Source organism: Oncorhynchus tshawytscha, linkage group LG01 (genome assembly GCF_018296145.1).
Source record: "Oncorhynchus tshawytscha isolate Ot180627B linkage group LG01, Otsh_v2.0, whole genome shotgun sequence".
Lineage (NCBI taxonomy): Eukaryota > Metazoa > Chordata > Actinopteri > Salmoniformes > Salmonidae > Oncorhynchus > Oncorhynchus tshawytscha.
Window position 1 is genome coordinate 16,306,784 of NC_056429.1, and position 24,449 is coordinate 16,331,232.

Here is a 24,449-nt window from a genome sequence, read left to right on the forward strand (position 1 = left end):
AACCATTCACATACAGTATAACCATTCACATACAGTATAACCATTCATATAACCATTCACATATAACAATTCTCATATAACCATACACATACAGTATAACCATTCACATACAGTATAACCATTCATATAACCATACACATACAGTATAACCATTCATATAACCATACACATACAGTATAACCATTCATATAACCATACACATACAGTATAACCATTCACATACAGTATAACCATTCATATATAACCAATCACATATAACCATTCACATATAACCATTCACATACAGTATAACCATTCACATATAACCATTCACATACAGTATAACCATTCACATATAACCATTCACATATAACCATTCACATACAGTATAACCATTCACATATAACCATTCACATATAACCATTCACATACAGTATAACCATTCACATATAACCATTCACATACAGTATAACCATTCACATATAACCATTCACATATAACCATTCACATATAACCATTCACATATAACCATTCACATATAACCATTCACATATAACAATTCACATATAACCATTCATATAACCATACACATACAGTATAACCATTCACATACAGTATAACCATTCATATAACCATACACATACAGTATAACCATTCATATAACCATACACATACAGTATAACCAGTCACATACAGTATAACCATTCACATATAACCATACACATACAGTATAACCATTCACATACAGTATAACCATTCACATATAACCATACACATACAGTATAACCATTCACATACAGTATAACCATTCACATATAACCATTCACATACAGTATAACCATCCACATATAACCATTCACATACAGCATAACCATTCACATAACCAGTCACATACAGTATAACCATTCACATATAACCATTCACATATAACCATTCATATAACCAGTCACATACAGTATAACCATTCACATATAACCATTCATATAACCATTCACATACAGTATAACCATTCACATATAACCATACACATATAACCATTCACATACAGTATAACCATTCACATATAACCATTCATGTAACATACATATAACCATTCATATAACCATTCACATACAGTATAACCATTCATATAACCATTCACATATAACCATTCACATACAGTATAACCATTCATATAACCATTCACATACAGTATAACCATTCACATATAACCATTCATATAACCATTCACATATAACCATTCACATATAACCATTCACATATAACCAGTCACATACAGTATAACCATTCACATACAGTATAATCATTCATATAACAATTCACATATAACCATTCATATAATCATTCACATATAACCATTCACATATAACCATTCACATAAAACCATTCACATATAACCATTCATATAACCATTCACATACAGTATAACCATTCACATATAACCATTCACATATAACCATTACATATAACCATTCACATACAGTATAACCATTCACATATAACCATTCACATATAACCATTCACATACAGTATAACCATTCATAAACCATTCACATATAACCATTCACATATAACCATTCACATACAGTATAACCATTCACATATAACCATTCACATACAGTATAACCATTCATATAACAATTCACATATAACCATTCATATAACCATTCATATAACCATTCACATATAACCATTCACATACAGTATAACCATTCACATATAACCATTCACATACAGTATAACCATTCACATATAACCATTCACATATAACCATTCATGTAACAATTCATATAACCATTCACATATAACCATTCACATATAACCATTCACATATAACCATATAACCATTCATATAACCATTCACATACAGTATAACCATTCATATAATATAACCATTCATATAACCATTCACATACAGTATAACCATTCACATATAACCATTCATTACAGTATAACCATTCATGTAACATTCACATATAACCATTCATATAACCATTCACATACAGTATAACCATTCATATAACCATTCACATATAACCATTCACATACAGTATAACCATTCATATAACCATTCACATACAGTATAACCATTCACATATAACCATTCACATATAACCATTCATATAACCATTCACATATAACCATTCACATATAACCAGTCACATACAGTATAACCATTCACATACAGTATAATCATTCATATAACCATTCACATATAACCATTCATATAATCATTCATATAACCATTCACATATTCATATAACCATTCACATACAGTATAACCATTCACATATAACCATTCACATATAACCATTCATATAACCAGTCACATACAGTATAACCATTCACATATAAACCATTCATATAACCATTCACATATAACCATTCACATATAACCATTCATATAACCATTCACATATAACCATTCACATATAACCATTCACATACAGTATAACCATTCACATATAACCATTCACATATAACCATTCACGTATAACCATTCACATATAACCATTCATAATAACCATTCACATACAGTATAACCATTCACATATAACCATTCATGTAACAATTCACATATAACCATTCATATAACCATTCATATAACCATTCACATATAACCATTCACATACAGTATAACCATTCACATATAACCATTCACATACAGTATAACCATTCACATATAACCATTCACATACAGTATAACCATTCATATAACAATTCACATATAACCATTCATATAACCATTCATATAACCATTCACATATAACCATTCACATACAGTATAACCATTCACATACAGTATAACCATTCACATATAACCATTCACATACAGTATAACCATTCACATATAACCATTCACATAACCATAACCATTCATGTAACAATTCACATATAACCATTCACATATAACCATTCACATATAACCATTCATGTAACCATTCATGTAACCATTCACATATAACCATTCATATAACCATTCACATATATAACCATTCATATAACCATTCCATATATAACCATTCACATATAACAGTATAACCATTCATATAACAATTCACATATAACCATTCACGTATAACATTCATATCATATAACCATTCATATATAACCATTCACATACAGTATAACCATTCACATATAACCATTCATAAACCATTCACATATAACCATTCACATATAACCATTCACATACAGTATAACCATTCACATATAACCATTCACATATAACCATTCACATACAGTATAACCATTCACATATAACCATTCACATATAACCATTCACATACAGTATAACCATTCACATATAACCATTCACATATAACCATTCACACAGTATAACCATTCACATATAACCATTAACCATTCACAGTATAACCATTCACATATAACATATAACCATTCATACAGTATAACCATTCACATATAACCATTCACATATAACCATTCACATATAAACCATTCACATATAACCATTCATATATTCATAACCATTCACATACAGTATAACCATTCACATATAACCATTCACATATAACCATTCATTCACATATAACCAATCATATAACCATTCACATAAAACCATTCACATATAACCATTCACATATAACCATTCACATACAGTATAACCATTCATATAACCATTCACATATAACAATTCACATATAACCATTCATATAACCTTTCACATATAACCATTCACATTTAACCATTCACATATAACCATTCACATATAACCATTCACATACAGTATAACCATTCACATACAGTATAACCATTCATATAACCATTCACATATAACAATTCTCATATAACCATTCACATATAACCATTCACATACAGTATAACCATTCATATAACCATAACATACAGTATAACCATTCATATAACCATTACAGTATAACCATTCACATATAACCATTCATATAACCAGTCACATACAGTATAACCATTCACATATAACCATTCACATATAACCATTCACATACAGTATAACCATTCATAAACCATTCACATATAACCATTCACATACAGTATAACCATTCACATATAACCATTCACATACAGTATAACCATTCATATAACAATTCACATATAACCATTCATATAACCATTCACATATAACCATTCACATATAACCATTCATATAACCATTCACATATAACCATTCACATACAGTATAACCATTCACATACAGTATAACCATTCACATATAACCATTCACATACAGTATAACCATTCACATACAGTATAACCATTCACATATAACCATTCACATACAGTATAACCATTCATATAACCATTCACATATAACCATTCACATATAACCATTCATAACCATTCATGTAAACCATTCATATAACCATTCACATACAGTATAACCATTCATATAACCATTCACATATAACCATTCACATATAACCATTCATATAACCATTCACATACAGTATAACCATTCACATATAACCATTCACATACAGTATAACCATTCATATAACCATTCACATATAACCATTCACATAACAATTCACATATAACCATTCATATATAACCATTCACATACAGTATAACCATTCACATATAACCATTCATTAAAACACATATAACCATTCACATACAGTAACCATTCACATAACCATTCACATATAACCATTCACATACAGTAAACCATTCACATATAACCATTCACATATAACCATTCACATACAGTATAACCATTCACATATAACCATTCACATATAACCATTCACATACAGTATAACCATTCACATATAACCATTCACATACAGTATAACCATTCACACAGTATAACCATTCACATATAACCATTCACATACAGTATAACCATTCATTCATATAACCATTCACATACAGTATAACCATTCACATACAGTATAACCATTCACATATAACCATTCACATACAGTATAACCATTCACATATAACCATTCACATATAACCATTCATATATAACCATTCACATACAGTATAACCATTCACATATAACCATTCACATATAACCATTCATATATAACCATTCACATATAACCATTCACATACAGTATAACCATTCACATATAACCATTCACATATAACCATTCATATATAACAATTCACCATTCATATAACCATTCATATAACCATTCATATAACCATTCACATACAGTATAACACATTTCACATATAACCATTCATTCACATACATATAACCATTCACATATAACCATTCACATACAGTATAACCATTCACATATAACCATTCACATACAGTATAACCATTCACATATAACCATAACATTCACATATTCATTCATATAACCATTCACATATAACCATTCATATAACCATTCACATACAGTATAACCATTCATATAACCATACACATACAGTATAACCATTCATATAACCATACACATACAGTATAACCATTCACATACAGTATAACCATTCATATATAACCATTCACATACAGTATAACCATTCACATATAACCATTCATATAACCATTCACATACAGTATAACCATTCACATATAACCATTCACATACAGTATAACCATTCACATATAACCATTCACATATAACCATTCACATATAACCATTCACATACAGTATAACCATTCACATATAACCATTCACATATAACCATTCACATACAGTATAACCATTCACATATAACCATTCACATATAACCATTCACATACAGTATAACCATTCACATATAACCATTCACATACAGTATAACCATTCACATATAACCATTCACATATAACCATTCACATATAACCATTCACATACAGTATAACCATTCACATATAACCATTCACATATAACCATTCACATATAACAATTCACATATAACCATTCATATAACCATACACATACAGTATAACCATTCACATACAGTATAACCATTCATATAACCATACACATACAGTATAACCATTCATATAACCATACACATACAGTATAACCAGTCACATACAGTATAACCATTCACATATAACCATACACATACAGTATAACCATTCACATACAGTATAACCATTCACATACAGTATAACCATTCACATATAACCATACACATACAGTATAACCATTCACATATAACCATTCACATACAGTATAACCATCCACATATAACCATTCACATACAGTATAACCATTCACATATAACCATTCACATATAACCATTCACATACAGTATAACCATTCATATAACCATTCATATAACCATTCACATAACCATTCACATACAGTATAACCATTCACATATAACCATTCACATATAACCATTCATATAACATATATAACCATTCACATATAACCATTATATAACCATTCACATACAGTATAACCATTCACATACAGTATAACCATTCACATATAACCATTCACATACAGTATAACCATTCACATATAACCATTCACATACAGCATACCCATTCACATATAACCAGTACAGTATAACCATTCACATATAACCATTCACATACATTCATATAACCATTCACATACAGCATAACCATTCACATACAGTATAAACCATTCACATATAACCAATCACATACAGTATAACCATTCACATATAACCATTCACATACAGTATAACCATTCACATATAACCATTCACATACAGCATAACCATTCACATATAACCATTCATACATATAACCATTCATATAACCATTCACATATAACCATTCACATATAACAATTCACATACAGTATAACCATTCATATAACCATTCACATATAACCATTCAAATATAACCATTCACATATAACCATTCATATAACCATTCACATATAACCATTCACATATAACCATTCACATATAACCAGTCACATAAAACCATTCACATATAACCATTCATATATAACCATTCACATATAACCATTCATATATAACCATTCACATATAACCATTCACATATAACCATTCACATATAACCAGTCACATAAAACCATTCACATATAACCATTCATATAATCATTCACATATAACCATTCATATAATCATTCACATATAACCATTCACATATAACCATTCACATAAAACCATTCACATATAACCATTCATATAACCATTCACATATAACCATTCATATAACCATTCACATATAACCATTCACATATAACCATTCACATACAGTATAACCATTCACATACAGTATAACCATTCATATAACCATTCACATATAACCATTCACAGTATAATCATTCATATAACCATTCACATATAACCATTCATATAACCATTCACATACAGTATAACCATTCACATATAACCATTCACATATAACCATTCATATAACCATTCACATACAGTATAACCATTCACATACAGTATAACCATTCATATAACCATTCACATATAACCATTCACATATAACCATTCACGTATAACAATTCACATATAACCATTCATATAACCTTTCACATACAGTATAACCATTCACATACAGTATAACCATTCATATATAACCATTCACATATAACCATTCACATACAGTATAACCATTCACATATAACCATTCACATACAGTATATCCATTCACATATAACCATTCATGTAACAATTCACATATAACCATTCACATATAACCATTCACATACAGTATAACCATTCACATATAACCATTCACATATAACCATTCACATATAACCATTCACATATAACCATTCACATATAACCATTCACATATAACCATTCACATATAACCATTCACATATAACCATTCACATATAACCATTCACATATAACCATTCACATACAGTATAACCATTCACATATAACCATTCACATATAACCATTCACATATAACCATTCACATATAACCATTCATATAACCATTCACATACAGTATAACCATTCATATAACCATACACATACAGTATAACCAGTCACATACAGTATAACCATTCACATATAACAATTCACATATAACCATTCACATACAGTATAACCATTCACATATAACCATTCACATATAACCATTCACATATAACCATTCACATATAACCATTCATATAACCATACACATACAGTATAACCATTCATATAACCATACACATACAGTATAACCAGTCACATACAGTATAACCATTCACATATAACCATTCACATATAACCATTCACATACAGTATAACCATTCACATATAACCATTCACATACAGTATAACCATTCACATATAACCATTCACATATAACCATTCACATATAACCATTCACATACAGTATAACCATTCACATATAACAATTCACATATAACCATTCACATACAGTATAACCATTCACATATAACCATTCACATATAACCATTCACATATAACAATTCACATATAACCATTCATATAACCATACACATACAGTATAACCATTCATATAACCATTCACATACAGTATAACCAGTCACATACAGTATAACCATTCACATATAACCATACACATACAGTATAACCATTCACATACAGTATAACCATTCACATATAACCATACACATACAGTATAACCATTCACATACAGTATAACCATCCACATATAACCATTCACATACAGCATAACCATTCACATATAACCATTCATATAACCAGTCACATACAGTATAACCATTCACATATAACCATTCACATATAACCATTCACATATAACCATTCATATAACCAGTCACATACAGTATAACCATTCACATATAACCATTCACATATAACCATTCATATAACCAGTCACATACAGTATAACCATTCACATATAACCATTCACATACAGTATAACCATTCACATATAACCATTCACATACAGTATAACCATTCACATATAACCATTCACATATAACCATTCATATATAACAATTCACATACAGTATAACCATTCATATAACCATTCACATACAGTATAACCATTCACATATAACCATTCACATACAGTATAACCATTCACATATAACCATTCACATACAGTATAACCATTCACATATAACCATTCACATACAGTATAACCATTCACATATAACCATTCACATACAGTATAACCATTCACATATAACCATTCACATACAGTATAACCATTCACATATAACCATTCACATACAGTATAACCATTCACATACAGTATAACCATTCACATATAACCATTCACATATAACCATTCATATAACCAGTCACATACATTATAACCATTCACATATAACCATTCACATATAACCATTCATATAACCAGTCACATACAGTATAACCATTCACATATAACCATTCACATACAGTATAACCATTCACATATAACCATTCACATACAGTATAACCATTCACATACAGTATAACCATTCATATAACCATTCACATACAGTATAACCATTCACATATAACCATTCACTCACAGTATAACCATTCACATATAACCATTCACATACAGTATAACCATTCACATATAACCATTCACATACAGTATAACCATTCACATACAGTATAACCATTCACATATAACCATTCACATACAGCATAACCATTCACATATAACCATTCACATACAGTATAACCATTCACATATAACCATTCACATACAGTATAACCATTCACATATAACCATTCACATATAACCATTCATATATAACAATTCACATACAGTATAACCATTCATATAACCATACACATACAGTATAACCATTCACATATAACCATTCACATACAGTATAACCATTCACATATAACCATTCACATATAACCATTCATATATAACCATTCATATAACCAGTCACATACAGTATAACCATTCACATATAACCATTCATATAACCATTCACATACAGTATAACCATTCACATATAACCATACACATACAGTATAACCATTCACATACAGTATAACCATTCACATATAACCATTCACATACAGTATAACCATTCACATACAGTATAACCATTCACATATAACCATTCACATACAGTATAACCATTCACATATAACCATTCACATATAACCATTCACATATAACCATTCACATATAACCATTCACATACAGTATAACCATTCACATATAACCATTCACATATAACCATTCACATATAACCATTCACATACAGTATAACCATTCATATAACCATTCACATAACCATTCACATACAGTATAACCATTCACATATAACCATTCACATATAACCATTCATATAACCAGTCACATACAGTATAACCATTCACATATAACCATTCACATATAACCATTCATATAACCAGTCACATACAGTATAACCATTCACATATAACCATTCACATACAGTATAACCATTCACATATAACCATTCACATACAGTATAACCATTCACATACAGTATAACCATTCATATAACCATTCACATACAGTATAACCATTCACATATAACCATTCACTCACAGTATAACCATTCACATATAACCATTCACATACAGTATAACCATTCACATATAACCATTCACATACAGTATAACCATTCACATACAGTATAACCATTCACATATAACCATTCACATACAGTATAACCATTCACATATAACCATTCACATATAACCATTCACATATAACCATTCACATATAACCATTCACATACAGTATAACCATTCACATATAACCATTCACATATAACCATTCATATATAACAATTCACATACAGTATAACCATTCATATAACCATTCATATAACCATTCACATAACCATTCACATACAGTATAACCATTCACATATAACCATTCACATATAACCATTCATATATAACCATTCACATACAGTATAACCATTCACATATAACCATTCACATACAGTATAACCATTCACATATAACCATTCACATACAGTATAACCATTCACATATAACCATTCACATACAGTATAACCATTCATATAACCATTCACATATAACAATTCACATATAACCATTCATATAACCATACTAACCATTCACATACAGTATAACCATTCATATAACCATACACATACAGTATAACCATTCATATAACCATACACATACAGTATAACCATTCACATACAGTATAACCATTCATATATAACCATTCACATACAGTATAACCATTCATATAACCATTCACATACAGTATAACCATTCACATATAACCATTCACATATAACCATTCACATATAACCATTCACATATAACCATTCACATATAACCATTCACATATAACCATTCACATATAACCATTCACATATAACCATTCACATATAACCATTCACATACAGTATAACCATTCACATATAACCATTCACATATAACCATTCATGTAACAATTCACATATAACCATTCACATACAGTATAACCATTCATATAACCATTCACATATAACCATTCACATATAACCATTCACATATAACCATTCACATACAGTATAACCATTCACATATAACCATTCACATACAGTATAACCATTCACATATAACCATTCACATACAGTATAACCATTCACATATAACCATTCACATATAACCATTCACATATAACCATTCATATAACCATTCATATAACCATTCACATACAGTATAACCATTCACATACAGTATAACCATTCATATAACCATTCATATAGCCATTCATATAACCATTCATATAACCATTCACATACAGTATAACCATTCACATACAGTATAACCATTCATATAGCCATTCCATGTTTAGCTCTGTACCGTCATCCTCATCATCATGTAGATTCAGTGACTCTATGTTTCTTAAAATGTCAGCACAATAAGGAGTCTCTTTGTAAATGTAGATGTGGGCTTCTTTGTATGTTCAGAGTCAATGTGATCCTTGTGATGGCCAGTTCCTGGTGAATAAACTGGCTGCTATTTGCCTGTCTTCTCTGCCTGGAAGAGAACAGGACAGCTCACCTTTTCCAGGACATGTGCAGACTACAAACACTGCTACTCATCTATTTGTACTAGACTGCTTTTTGAAGCTTACATTGGCAAGATTTGAAGGGAACAAATGTGTTATTTAAAGAAATCAGGAAATGTAGTGGTCCTGGACATGTTAAATTGAACCTATCTGACTAGTAAAGCACTGAGTAAAGCACTGAATCAAAGATGGCGTCCGTCAGACCAGACCAGACCTGGTCCTAGAGAGGTTCAAAATCAAATCAAATCAAATCAAATCAAATTTTATTTGTCACATACACATGGTTAGCAGATGTTAATGCGAGTGTAGCGAAATGCTTGTGCTTCTAGTTCCGACAATGCAGTAATAACGAGCAAGTAATCTAACTAACAATTCCAAAAAAAACTACTGTCTTATACACAGTGTAAGGGGATAAAGAATATGTACATAAGGATATATGAATGAGTGATGGTACAGAGCAGCATAGGCAAGATACAGTAGATGATATCGAGTACAGTATATACATATGAGATAAGTATGTAAACCAAGTGGCATAGTTAAAGTGGCTAGTGATACATGTATTACATAAGGATGCAGTCGATGATTTGGCAGTAGCCACTCAATGTTGGTGGTGGCTGTTTAACAGTCTGATGGCCTTGAGATAGAAGCTGTTTTTCAGTCTCTCGGTCCCAGCTTTGATGCACCTGTACTGACCTCGCCTTCTGGATGACAGCGGGGTGAACAGGCAGTGGCTCGGGTGGTTGATGTCCTTGATGATCTTTATGGCCTTCCTGTAGCATCGGGTTGTGTAGGTGTCCTGGAGGGCAGGTAGTTTGCCCCCGGTGATGCGTTGTGCAGACCTCACTACCCTCTGGAGAGCCTTACGGTTGAGGGCGGTGCAGTTGCCATACCAGGCGGTGATACAGCCCGCCAGGATGCTCTCGATTGTGCATCTGTAGAAGTTTGTGAGTGCTTTTGGTGACAAGCCGAATTTCTTCAGCCTCCTGAGGTTGAAGAGGCGCTGCTGCGCCTTCCTCACGATGCTGTCTGTGTGAGTGGACCAATTCAGTTTGTCTGTGATGTGTATGCCGAGGAACTTAAAACTTGCTACCCTCTCCACTACTGTTCCATCGATGTGGATGGGGGTGTTCCCTCTGCTGTTTCCTGAAGTCCACAATCATCTCCTTAGTTTTGTTGACGTTGAGTGTGAGGTTATTTTCCTGACACCACACTCCGAGGGCCCTCACCTCCTCCCTGTAGGCCGTCTCGTCGTTGTTGGTAATCAAGCCTACCACTGTTGTGTCGTCCGCAAACTTGATGATTGAGTTGGAGGCGTGCATGGCCACGCAGTCGTGGGTGAACAGGGAGTACAGGAGGGGGCTCAGAACGCACCCTTGTGGGGCCCCAGTGTTGAGGATCAGCGGGGAGGAGATGTTGTTGCCTACCCTCACCACCTGGGGGCGGCCCGTCAGGAAGTCCAGTACCCAGTTGCACAGGGCGGGGTCGAGACCCAGGGTCTCGAGCTTGATGACGAGCTTGGAGGGTACTATGGTGTTGAATGCCGAGCTGTAGTCGATGAACAGCATTCTCACATAGGTATTCCTCTTGTCCAGATGGGTTAGGGCAGTGTGCAGTGTGGTTGAGATTGCATCGTCTGTGGACCTATTTGGGCGGTAAGCAAATTGGAGTGGGTCAAGGGTGTCAGGTAGGGTGGAGGTGATATGGTCCTTGACTAGTCTCTCAAAGCACTTCATGATGACGGATGTGAGTGCTACGGGGCGGTAGTCGTTTAGCTCAGTTACCTTAGCTTTCTTGGGAACAGGAACAATGGTGGCCCTCTTGAAGCATGTGGGAACAGCAGACTGGTATAGGGATTGGTTGAATATGTCCGTAAACACACCGGCCAGCTGGTCTGCGCATGCTCTGAGGGCGCGGCTGGGGATGCCGTCTGGGCCTGCAGCCTTGCGAGGGTTAACACGTTTAAATGTCTTACTCACTTCGGCTGCAGTGAAGGAGAGACCGCATGATTCCGTTGCAGGCCGTGTCAGTGGCACTGTATTGTCCTCAAAGCGGGCAAAAAGTTATTTAGTCTGCCTGGGAGCAAGACATCCTGGTCCGTGACTGGGCTGGGTTTCTTCCTGTAGTCCGTGATTGACTGTAGACCCTGCCACATACCTCTTGTGTCTGAGCCGTTGAATTGAGATTCTACTTTGTCTCTGTACTGGCGCTTAGCTTGTTTGATAGCCTTGCGGAGGGAATAGCTGCACTGTTTGTATTCAGCCATGTTACCAGACACCTTGCCCTGATTAAAAGCAGTGGTTCGTGCCTTCAGTTTCACACGAATGCTGCCATCAATCCACGGTTTCTGGTTAGGGAATGTTTTAATCGTTGCTATGGGAACGACATCTTCAACGCACGTTCTAATGAACTCGCACACCGTATCAGCGTATTCGTCAATGTTGTTGTCTGACGCAATACGAAACATCTCCCAGTCCACGTGATGGAAGCAGTCTTGGAGTGTGGAGTCAGCTTGGTCGGACCAGCGTTGGACAGACCTCAGCGTGGGAGCTTCTTGTTTTAGTTTCTGTCTGTAGGCAGGGATCAACAAAATGGAGTCGTGGTCAGCTTTTCCGAAAGGGGGCGGGGCAGGGCCTTATATGCGTCGCGGAAGTTAGAGTAACAATGATCCAGGGTCTTTCCACCCCTGGTTGCGCAATCAATATGCTGATAAAATTTAGGGAGTCTTGTTTTCAGATTAGCCTTGTTAAAATCCCCAGCTACAATGAATGCAGCCTCCGGATAAATCGTTTCCAGTTTGCAGAGAGTTAAATAAAGTTCGTTCAGAGCCATCGATGTGTCTGCTTGGGGGGATATATACGGCTGTGATTATAATCGAAGAGAATTCTCTTGGTAGATAATGCGGTCTACATTTGATTGTGAGGAATTCTAAATCAGGTGAACAGAAGGATTTGAGTTCCTGTATGTTTCCTTCATCACACCATGTCACGTTGGCCATAAGACATACGCCCCCGCCCGTCTTCTTACCAGAGAGATGTTTGTTTCTGTCGGCGCGATGCGTGGAGAAACCCGCTGGCTGCACCGCTTCGGATTGCGTCTCTCCAGTGAGCCATGTTTCCGTGAAGCAGAGAACGTTACAGTCTCTGATGTCCCTCTGGAATGCTACCCTTGCTCGGATTTCATCAACCTTGTTGTCAAGAGACTGGACATTGGCAAGAAGAATGCTGGGGAGTGGTGCACGATGTGCCCGTCTCCGGAGTCTGACCAGAAGACCGCTTCGTTTCCCTCTTTTTCTGAGTCGTTTTTTTTTTTTTTGGTCGCTGCATGTGATCCACTCGGTTACACTGGTTGTAAGGCAGAACTCAGGATCCGCATCGCGAAAACATATTCTTGGTCGTACTGATGGTGAGTTGACGCTGATCTTATATTCAGTAGTTCTTGTCGGCTGTATGTAAAGAAACCTAAGATGACCTGGGGTACTAGTGTAAGAAATAACACGTAAAAAAACAAAAAACTGCATAGTTTCCTAGAACGCGAAGCGAGGCGGCCATCTCTGTCGGCGCCGGAAGTACGTTCAGTACGTTCAGGGGCCTACAGTAGGTCCACATACAGTAGGTCCCATGTGTCATCACTGTGCTTAAGCACTTTCTACACACTCATTCCTATACATATTCTCTCCTATACACAGCTGTTGAGATCCCAGACAGGACAGAGTGATTGTTTGGCTGCTGTCTCTGTCTGTCTGTCTGTCTGACTGACGGTACCTGGATTAGTGAGGCTGCAGCCGGGATCTGTCTGTTGAAATGTTTCTGTCTCTGTTTCTGCTGCACCTTCAGAGCAAAGCCCGAGCCCAGTATACCCTGGAGAAGGGGAGGGGGAGAAAGAGAGAGAGAGGCATCATGACACTGAAACCACAGGGCGACCTGGAGCTGCACACTGATGCTTCCCCTCAGAGGACTAACTGGGTTACTCACCAGACAACACAGTAATGATGGAAGGCAATATTGTGTATTATGAATTATGTACACATTATACTATTTAGTTTATTGTGGAAGAAGAGGAGGAAGATGAGGGGTAATTACTGCAGGCAGAGCGAAGAAGGAGATGGCGAAGATGCTGAAGCAGGAAGCAATGCACTTCCCTATCCACGTCTGAGGGATCTTGTCCCCGTAGCCAATGGTGGTCACCGTCACCTGGGGGCAGTGGGGACGGGATAGGTTAGGGAAAACAAGGCAATGTTTCCACACACTGATGTTATTTTATTTACACAATCATTTCCCGTTATATAGATCTTTTCACCATGATTACATTTACATATGTACTAAATAAGTTAAACATCGTTGTTAAAGGCTTCTAATAATGAGCTACTTGGTCGTAAAGAGGTCATTGAGTACAGTTTGGCGATAACAACAAGGAGCAGACCATGAGGAGAAAGTTCATCACACGTATTGGCCTGCCTCCAAAACTGTCACCACTCAGCAGTTGAAATTCACTCAATAGGAATACGATTCTGACTGGGACTAATCCTCGGTGAGGAGAGGATTCTGGGACTAATCCTCAGTGAGGAGAGGAATTTGGCCAAGCGGAGCGCGGAGGAAAACAAATACCCCTGCATTTCCATGTACATCCACTCTGAAAGCTGAGCCAATTGTGACACATTGAGAGAAGCACAGTGGAGTGTCTTTGGGGCGCCGTGTGACCTTGTGCTGTGTGCTTATACAAAGAGGGTGATGTAAGGTGAGATACTTAAAACTTTTTGGGAGTAAATAGGAAGAAGGAGGGAGGGAAGAAAGGAGGGAGGGGGATGGTTAATCCTCATCTACACATTCTATGACTAAACAATGGGCCTGACATCAGTGTGGAATAGTCCACTCAACAACACCCCCGCATTCAAACCCCTGGTGTAAGCGCTGCACTCCAAGTGTGTGGCGAAGCCTCTCCATGTCTTCACAAAGGTCAAAACACACCATCTTGAGTTCTCACTGGGGCACAGTCCATTTACTCTTTCTCCCTCTCTCTGTGGAGGTGTGTGTCATTGCCACACCACACCTGCCATCATATGGTTCATAGTAAACACCATACACCCTATAAACAACATCAACTAAATCTCTCTCTCTACCCCTCTCCCTATCCATCCTGATATCAATCGCTTCTCTGTCTCTCTCTCCCATTTTCAGAGGTTGAGCAGAGTGCTGGTGAATCTCCAGATCAAACACTCTTCCCTTAACAACCTCTGAGTGTGAGGCAGATGAGAGGAGAGGAGAAATATGAATCATGCCATTGGCCTGTGGGCTCTGAGCCCATCCTACAGCTGTGCCCTGCACCTGCACACCCCACAGTGGAAAACAAGCTGACAGGGAATACACTGGGAAACACGCACATACAACACTCTCCAAACAGGCTCTCCCTTTACTGCTGGACAAACTGATCTCAGCACACACACACCACACACACACCACACACACACGAGTGACCAAACCTATTGGCACGGCATATCACAAGTCTCAAGTTTACAGTCTCTGTGATTAACAAAGGAGAGCAAAGTTCCTATTGGGCTGTTTTGTTCATTGTGGCTATGACACACAAAAACAGCTTTTCTTCATGGTTCCATTGGGCACCAAGGACCCCTGAACCTTTCTAACTCTCATTACAAAACAGCTAGTAATCCTGCAATTACAGTTTTAATTAAAGGAACTGACACTTTATAGTGGCAGAGTAAAAGGTATTTGAGACAGAGAGCAGTGAGGTGGTTTATTGCGTGTAGATCCCTCTAGCACAAGACTACCATAGGTTTTTTATTACCCACAGCCTTACATTGAACTGTTTAATTAACTCAACTGGAAACTTGACCCGCCTGATGGAAACAGCCAAAACAGCCTTCACTCGGATGCTGGGTTGTTTAGATGACCCAACTGGTGAGTTGCAAGCATTGGGTCACTTAGTTGTATTGTTATCTTTAAAAAGAGCAGGGTTGGGTTGTTGATCAAAACAAATCAAATTGTATTTGTCACATGTCCCGAATACAAGTGTAGACCTTACCCTGAAATGCTTACTTACAACCCCTTAACCAACAATGCAGTTCAAGAAATAGAGTTACGAAAACATTGACTTAATAAACTAAAGTAAAAAATAAAATAAAAAGTAACACAAGAAAATTACATAACAATAACGTGGCTATATACAGCGGGTACCGGTACAGAGTCAATGTGCAGGGGTACAGGTTAGTCTAAGTAATTTGTAGGTAGGGGAATAGCGACTATGCATAGATAATAAACAGCGAGTAGCAGCAGTGTAAAAACAAGGGGGGGGGGGGTCGATGTAAATAGTCCGGGTGGCTACTTGATGAATTGTTCAGCAGTCTTATAGCTTGGGGGTAGAAGCTGTTAAGGAGCCTTTTGGACCAAGACTTGGCGCTCCGGTACCGCTTGCCAGGACTGGAGTCTTCGACAATTTTTTGGGCCTTCCTCTGAAACCGCCTAGTATATAGGTCCTGGATGGCAGGGAGCTTGGCTCCAGTGATGTATTGGGCCGTACGCACTACCCTCTGTAGCGCCTTACGGTCGGATGCCAAGCAGTTGCCATACCAGGCGGTGATGCACCCGGTCAGGATGCTCTCGATGGCACAGCTGTGGAACTTTTTGAAGATCTGGGGACCCATGCCAAATCTTTTCAGTCTCTCCTGAGGGGGAAAAGCTGGTGTGCCCTCTTCACGACTGTCTTGGTGTGTTTGGACCATGATAGTTGGTTGGTGATGTGGACAGCAAGGAACTTGAAACTCTTGACCCACTCCACAACAGCCCCGTCAATGTTAATGGGGGCCTGTTCGGCCTTCCTTTTCCTTTAGTCTGTGATCATCTCCTTTGTCTTGCTCACATTGAGGGAGAGGTTGTTGTCCTGGCCCCACACTGCCAGGTCTCTGACCTCCTCCCTACTGGCTCATTGTCGGTGATCAGGCCTACCACTGTTGTGTCGTCAGCAAACTTAATGATAGTGTTGGAGTCGTGCCACACAGTCGTGGGTGAACAAGGAGTACAGGAGGGGACAAAACACGCACCCCTGAGGGGCCCTGGTGTTGAGGATCAGAGTGGCAGATGTGTTGCTGCCTACCCTTACCACCAGGGGGCAGGACATCAGGAAGTCCAAGATCCAGTTGCAGAGGAAGGTGTTTAGTCCCAGGGTCCTTAGCTTAGTGATGAGCTTCGTGGGCACTATGGTAACCTCTTGAAACTCTGGGGGCAGTATTTCATTTTTGGATGAAAAACGTTCCCGTTTTAAACAAGATATTTTGTCACGAAAAGATGCTTGACTATGCATATAATTGACAGCTTTGGAAAGAAGACACTCTGACGTTTCCAAAACTGCAAAGATATTGTCTGTGAGTGCCACAGAACTGATGTTACAGGCGAAACCCAGATAAAAATCCAACCAGGAAGTGCCGCATTTTTTGAAACCGCCTCATGCCAATGACTCCTTATATGGCTGTGAATGAGCTACGAATGAGCTTACGTTTTCCACGCATTCCCCAAGGTGTCTACAGCATTGTGACGTCTTTTTAGGCATTTCCATTGGACAATAGCTGTAAGGGACCATATTTAGCGAGTGGTCACATGGTGTCTCCCGGAGAAAAGCTTGCGTAAAATACTGAGGTAGCCATTTTTCCAATCGCTTCTTATGAGAAACCAATTGCTTCAACGGATATATTATCGAATATATATGTTAAAAACACCTTGAGGATGGATCCTAAACAACGTTTGCCGTGTTTCTGTCGATATTATGGAGCAAATTTTGAAAAAAATTTGGCGTTATAGTTGAAGCATTTTTCGGTCGATTTCTCAGCCAAGCATGATGAAGAAACAGGAACTTTTTCGCCTACAAAAATATTATTTTTGGAAAAAAGGAACATTTTCTATCTAACTGGGAGTCTCCTGAGTGAAAGCATCTGAAGTTCTTCAAAGGTAAATTATTTAATTTGGTTGCTTTTCTTATTTTCGTGAAAATGTTGCCTGCTGCCAGCAGAGCCTAGCATAGCATTATGCCATGATAAACTTACACAAATGCTTGTCTAGCATTGGCTGTAACGCATATTTTGAAAATCTGAGATGACAGTGTTGTTAACAAAAGGCTAAGCTTGTGTTTGAATATATTTATTTCATTTCATTTGCGATTTTCATGAATAGGAAAAGTTGCGTTATGCTAATGCATTTGAGGCTATGATTACGCTCCCGGATACGGGATTGCTCGTCGCAAGAGTTGTAGTCAATGAACAACATTCTCACATAGGTGTTCCTTTTGTCCATGTGGGAATGGGCAGTGTGGAGTGCGATTGAGATTGCGTCATCAGTCATATACCCTTGAAAGCGCCACGGCTACAGCATGTTAGTTTGTCTGTAAGGGTACAAATTATCAAGGAACCTACCAGGTACAACCCTAAATCTGTAACCATGGGCACCCTCTTAGATATCATCCTGACCAACTTGCTCTCTAAATACACCTCTGCTGTCTTAAACCAGGACCTCAGTGATCACTGCCTGCATGCGTAATGGGTCCGCGGTCAAATGACCACCTCTCATCAATGTCAAACGCTCCCTTAAAACACTTCAGAGAGCAGGCCTTTCTAATCAACCTGGCCCGGGTATCCTGGAGGGATATTGACCTCATCCCGTCAGTAGAGGATGCCTAGTTTCTCTTCAACATTACCTTCCTCTCCATCTTAAATAAGCATGCCCTATTCAAAAAAATGTAGCACTAAGAACAGATATAGCCCTTGGTTCATCCCAGACTTCCCTTGACCAGCACAAAAACATCCTGTGGCGTTCTGCATTAGCATCGAATAGCCCCCGCGATATGCAACTTTTCAGGGAAGTCAGAAACCAATATACTCAGTCAGTTTGAAAAAGCTATCCTTAACTTTCCTAACAGAAATGTGCTTCCTGTAGCACTAATTCCAAAAGGTTTTGGGGCATTGTAAAGCCCATGGAGAATAAGAGCACCTCCTCCCAGCTGTCCACTGCACTGAGGATAGGAAACACTATCACCACCGATAAATCTACAATAATTGATCATTTCAATAAGAATTTTCCTACGGCTGGCCATGCTTTCCACCTGGGTACCCCTACCCCGGCCAACAACCTGCCCAAGTCCCCCCCCCCGCGCTTCTCCTTCACGCAAATCCAGACAGCTGATTTTCTGAAAGTGCTGCAAAATCTGGATCCGTACAAATCAGCTGGGCTAGACAATCTGGACCCTCTCTTCCTAAAATTATCAGCCGAAATTGTTGCAACCCCTATTAATAGCCTATTCAACATCTCTTTCGTATCATCTGAGATCCCCAAAGATTGGAAAGCTGCTGCGGTCATCCCCCTCTTCCAAGGGGGAGACACTGTAGACCCAAACTGTTATAGACCTATATCCATCCTGCCCTGCCCTTCTAAAATCTTCAAAAGCCAAGTTAACAAACAGATCACCGACCATTTTGAATCCCATCGTACCATCTCCACTATGAAATCTGGTTTCCGACCTGGTCATGGGTGCACCTCAGCCTCGCTCAAGGTCCTAAACGATATCATAACCACAGTCATCTTCATCAACCTGGCCAAGGTTTTCAACTCTGTCAATCACCACATTCTTATCGGCAAACTCAATAGCCTTCGCTTCTCAAATGACTGCCTCACCTGGTTCACCAACTACTTCTCAGATAGAGTTCAGTGTGTTAAATCGGAGGGCCTGTTCTCTGGACCTCTGGCAGTCTCTTTGGGGGTGTCACAGGGTTCAATTCTTGGGCCGACCATTTTCTCTGTATATATCAATGATGTCGCTCTTGCTGCTGGTGATTCTCTGATCCATCTCTAACAAGATGACACCATTCTGTATACATCTGGCCCTTTTTTGGACACTGTGCTAACAAACCTCCAAACGAGCTTCAACGCCATACAACACTCCTTCCGTGGCCTCCAACTGCTCTTAAATGCAAGTAAAACTAAGTGCATGCTCTTCAACCGATTGCTGCCCGCACCCTCCAGCCCGACTAGCATCACTACTCAAGACGGTTCTGACCTAGAACATATGGAAAACTACAAATATCTAGGTGTCTGGTTAGACTGTAAACTCTCCTTCCAGACTCACATTAAGCATCTCCAATCCAAAATTAAATCTAGAATCTGCTTCCTATTTTTCAACAAAGCCTCCTTCACTCATGCTGCCAAACATACCCTCATAATACTGACTACCCTACCGATCCTTGACTTCGGCGATGTCATTTACAAAATAGCCCCCAACACTCTACTCAGCAAACTGGATGTAGTCTATCACAGTGCCATCCATTTTGTCACCAAAGCCCCATATACTACTTATTTTTTTATATATTTTTTTTATTTCACCTTTATTTAACCAGGTAGGCTAGTTGAGAACAAGTTCTCATTTGCAACTGCGACCTGGCCAAGATAAAGCATAGCAGTGTGAACAGACAACACAGAGTTACACATGGAGTAAACAATTAACAAGTCAATAACACAGTAGAAAAAAAAGGGGAGTCTATATACATTGTGTGCAAAAGGCATGAGGAGGTAGGAGAATAATTACAATTTTGCAGATTAACACTGGAGTGATAAATGATCAGATGGTCATGTACAGGTAGAGATATTGGTGTGCAAAAGAGCAGAAAAGTAAATCAATAAAAACAGTATGGGGATGAGGTAGGTAAAAATGGGTGGGCTATTTACCGATAGACTATGTACAGCTGCAGCGATCGGTTAGCTGCCCAGATAGCAGATGTTTGAAGTTGGTGAGGGAGATAAAAGTCTCCAACTTCAGCGATTTTTGCAATTCATTCCAGTCACAGGCAGCAGAGAACTGGAACGAAAGGCGGCCAAATGAGGTGTTGGCTTTAGGGATGATCAGTGAGATACACCTGCTGCAACCTGTATGCTCTCGTTGGCTGGCCCTCACTACATATTCGTCGCCAAACCCACTGGCTCCAGGTCATCTATAAGTCTTTGCTAGGTAAAGCCCCGCCTTATCTCAGCTCACTGGTCACCATAGCAACACCCACCAGTTGCACGTGCTCCAGCAGGTATATTGCACTGGTCATCCCCAAAACCAACACTTCCTTTGGCTGACTTTCTTTCCAGTTCTCTGCTGCCAATGACTGTAACGAATTGCAAAAATCTCTGAAGCTGAAGTCTTATATCTCCCTCTATAACTTTAAGTATCAGCTGTCAGAGCAGCTTACCGATCACTGTACCTCTACACAGCCAATCTGTAAATAGCACACCCAACTACCTCATCCCCATATTCTTACTTACCCTCTTGCTCTTTTGCACCCCAGTATCTCTACTTGCACATCATCATCTGCACATCTATCACTCCAGTATTAATGTTAAATTGTAATTAATAAATAGGCCTCTATGGCCTATTTATCGCCTACCTCCCTACTCTTCTACATTTGCACACATTGTACATCTATATTTATTTTCTATTGTGTTACTGACTGTACGTTTGTTTATGTGTTGTTGTTTTTGTCGCACTGCTTTGCTTTATCTTGGCCAGGTCGCAGTTGTAAATAAGAACTTGTTCTCAACTGGCCTACCTGGTTAAATAAAAAATAGTTTTGTGTAAAAGTAGCTTTGTGTAACTGAAACTGGATTAGCAACTTGTTTCTTTGTGGCATTCCAGAACCACCCAAGCTAGAGGGGGACCCCGACAGATACACACTACAAAACAAGCGCAATGGTGGAAATTGTTGTTTTATTTTTTTACTTACCTACACACACACACACACACACACACACACACACACACTTTTTTTCACTATTTTAGTTAGAGCCTGTAAGTAAGCATTTGGAGCACGTGACAAAAACTTTGATTTGACTTGAAATAGAGGAGATTCAGTCTAGATTCAATGTTCCTCATTAATCTACACACAATACCCCATAATAACAAAGCAAAAACAGGTTTTTAGACATTTTTACAAATGTATTAAAAAGAATGCACTGTATATCACTGTTCTGTAAGTTGCCTTGGATAAACGTGTCTGCTATATACAGTACTATCCTATTACTATGCCTTACCACCAGTGGTGGCTGGTGGCACTTTAAATGGGGAGGACGTGCTCATAGTAATGGTTGGTTTCCATGTGTTTGATGCCATTCCATAATTCCATTCCATTGATTATTTTGAGCCGTCCTCCCTCACCAGCCTCTTCTGCTTACCACGCCCCACCACAGGGCATCAGCTCTAATACTATGCCTTACCACGCCCCACCACAGGACATCAGCTCTAATACTATGCCTTACCACGCCCCACCACAGGACATCAGCTCTAATACTATGCCTTACCACGCCCCACCACAGGACATCAGCTCTAATACTATGCCTTACCACGCCCCACCACAGGACATCAGCTCTAATACTATGCCTTACCACACCCCACCACAGGACATCAGCTCTAATACTATGCCTTACCACGCCCCACCACAGGACATCAGCTCTAATACTATGCCTTACCACGCCCCACCACAGGGCATCAGCTCTAATACTATGCCTTACCACGGGCCCCTCTACCACAGGGCATCAGCTCTAATACTATGCCTTACCAC

General features: G+C 37.8%; 1 protein-coding gene across 1 annotated transcript in view; it reads right to left on the bottom strand.

Moving 5' to 3' along the window:
- Positions 1–24,449, bottom strand: part of LOC112260298 (potassium voltage-gated channel subfamily KQT member 1-like) — a 71,398-nt gene that overhangs the window by 16,331 nt on the left and 30,618 nt on the right. The window contains exons 7-8 of the mRNA XM_024435338.1: positions 15,940–16,050; positions 15,622–15,717 (exon numbers count right to left, since the gene is read on the bottom strand). Of these exons, the coding sequence (XP_024291106.1) occupies positions 15,622–15,717; positions 15,940–16,050 (207 nt within the window). The remainder of the gene's footprint in view (positions 1–15,621; positions 15,718–15,939; positions 16,051–24,449) is intronic.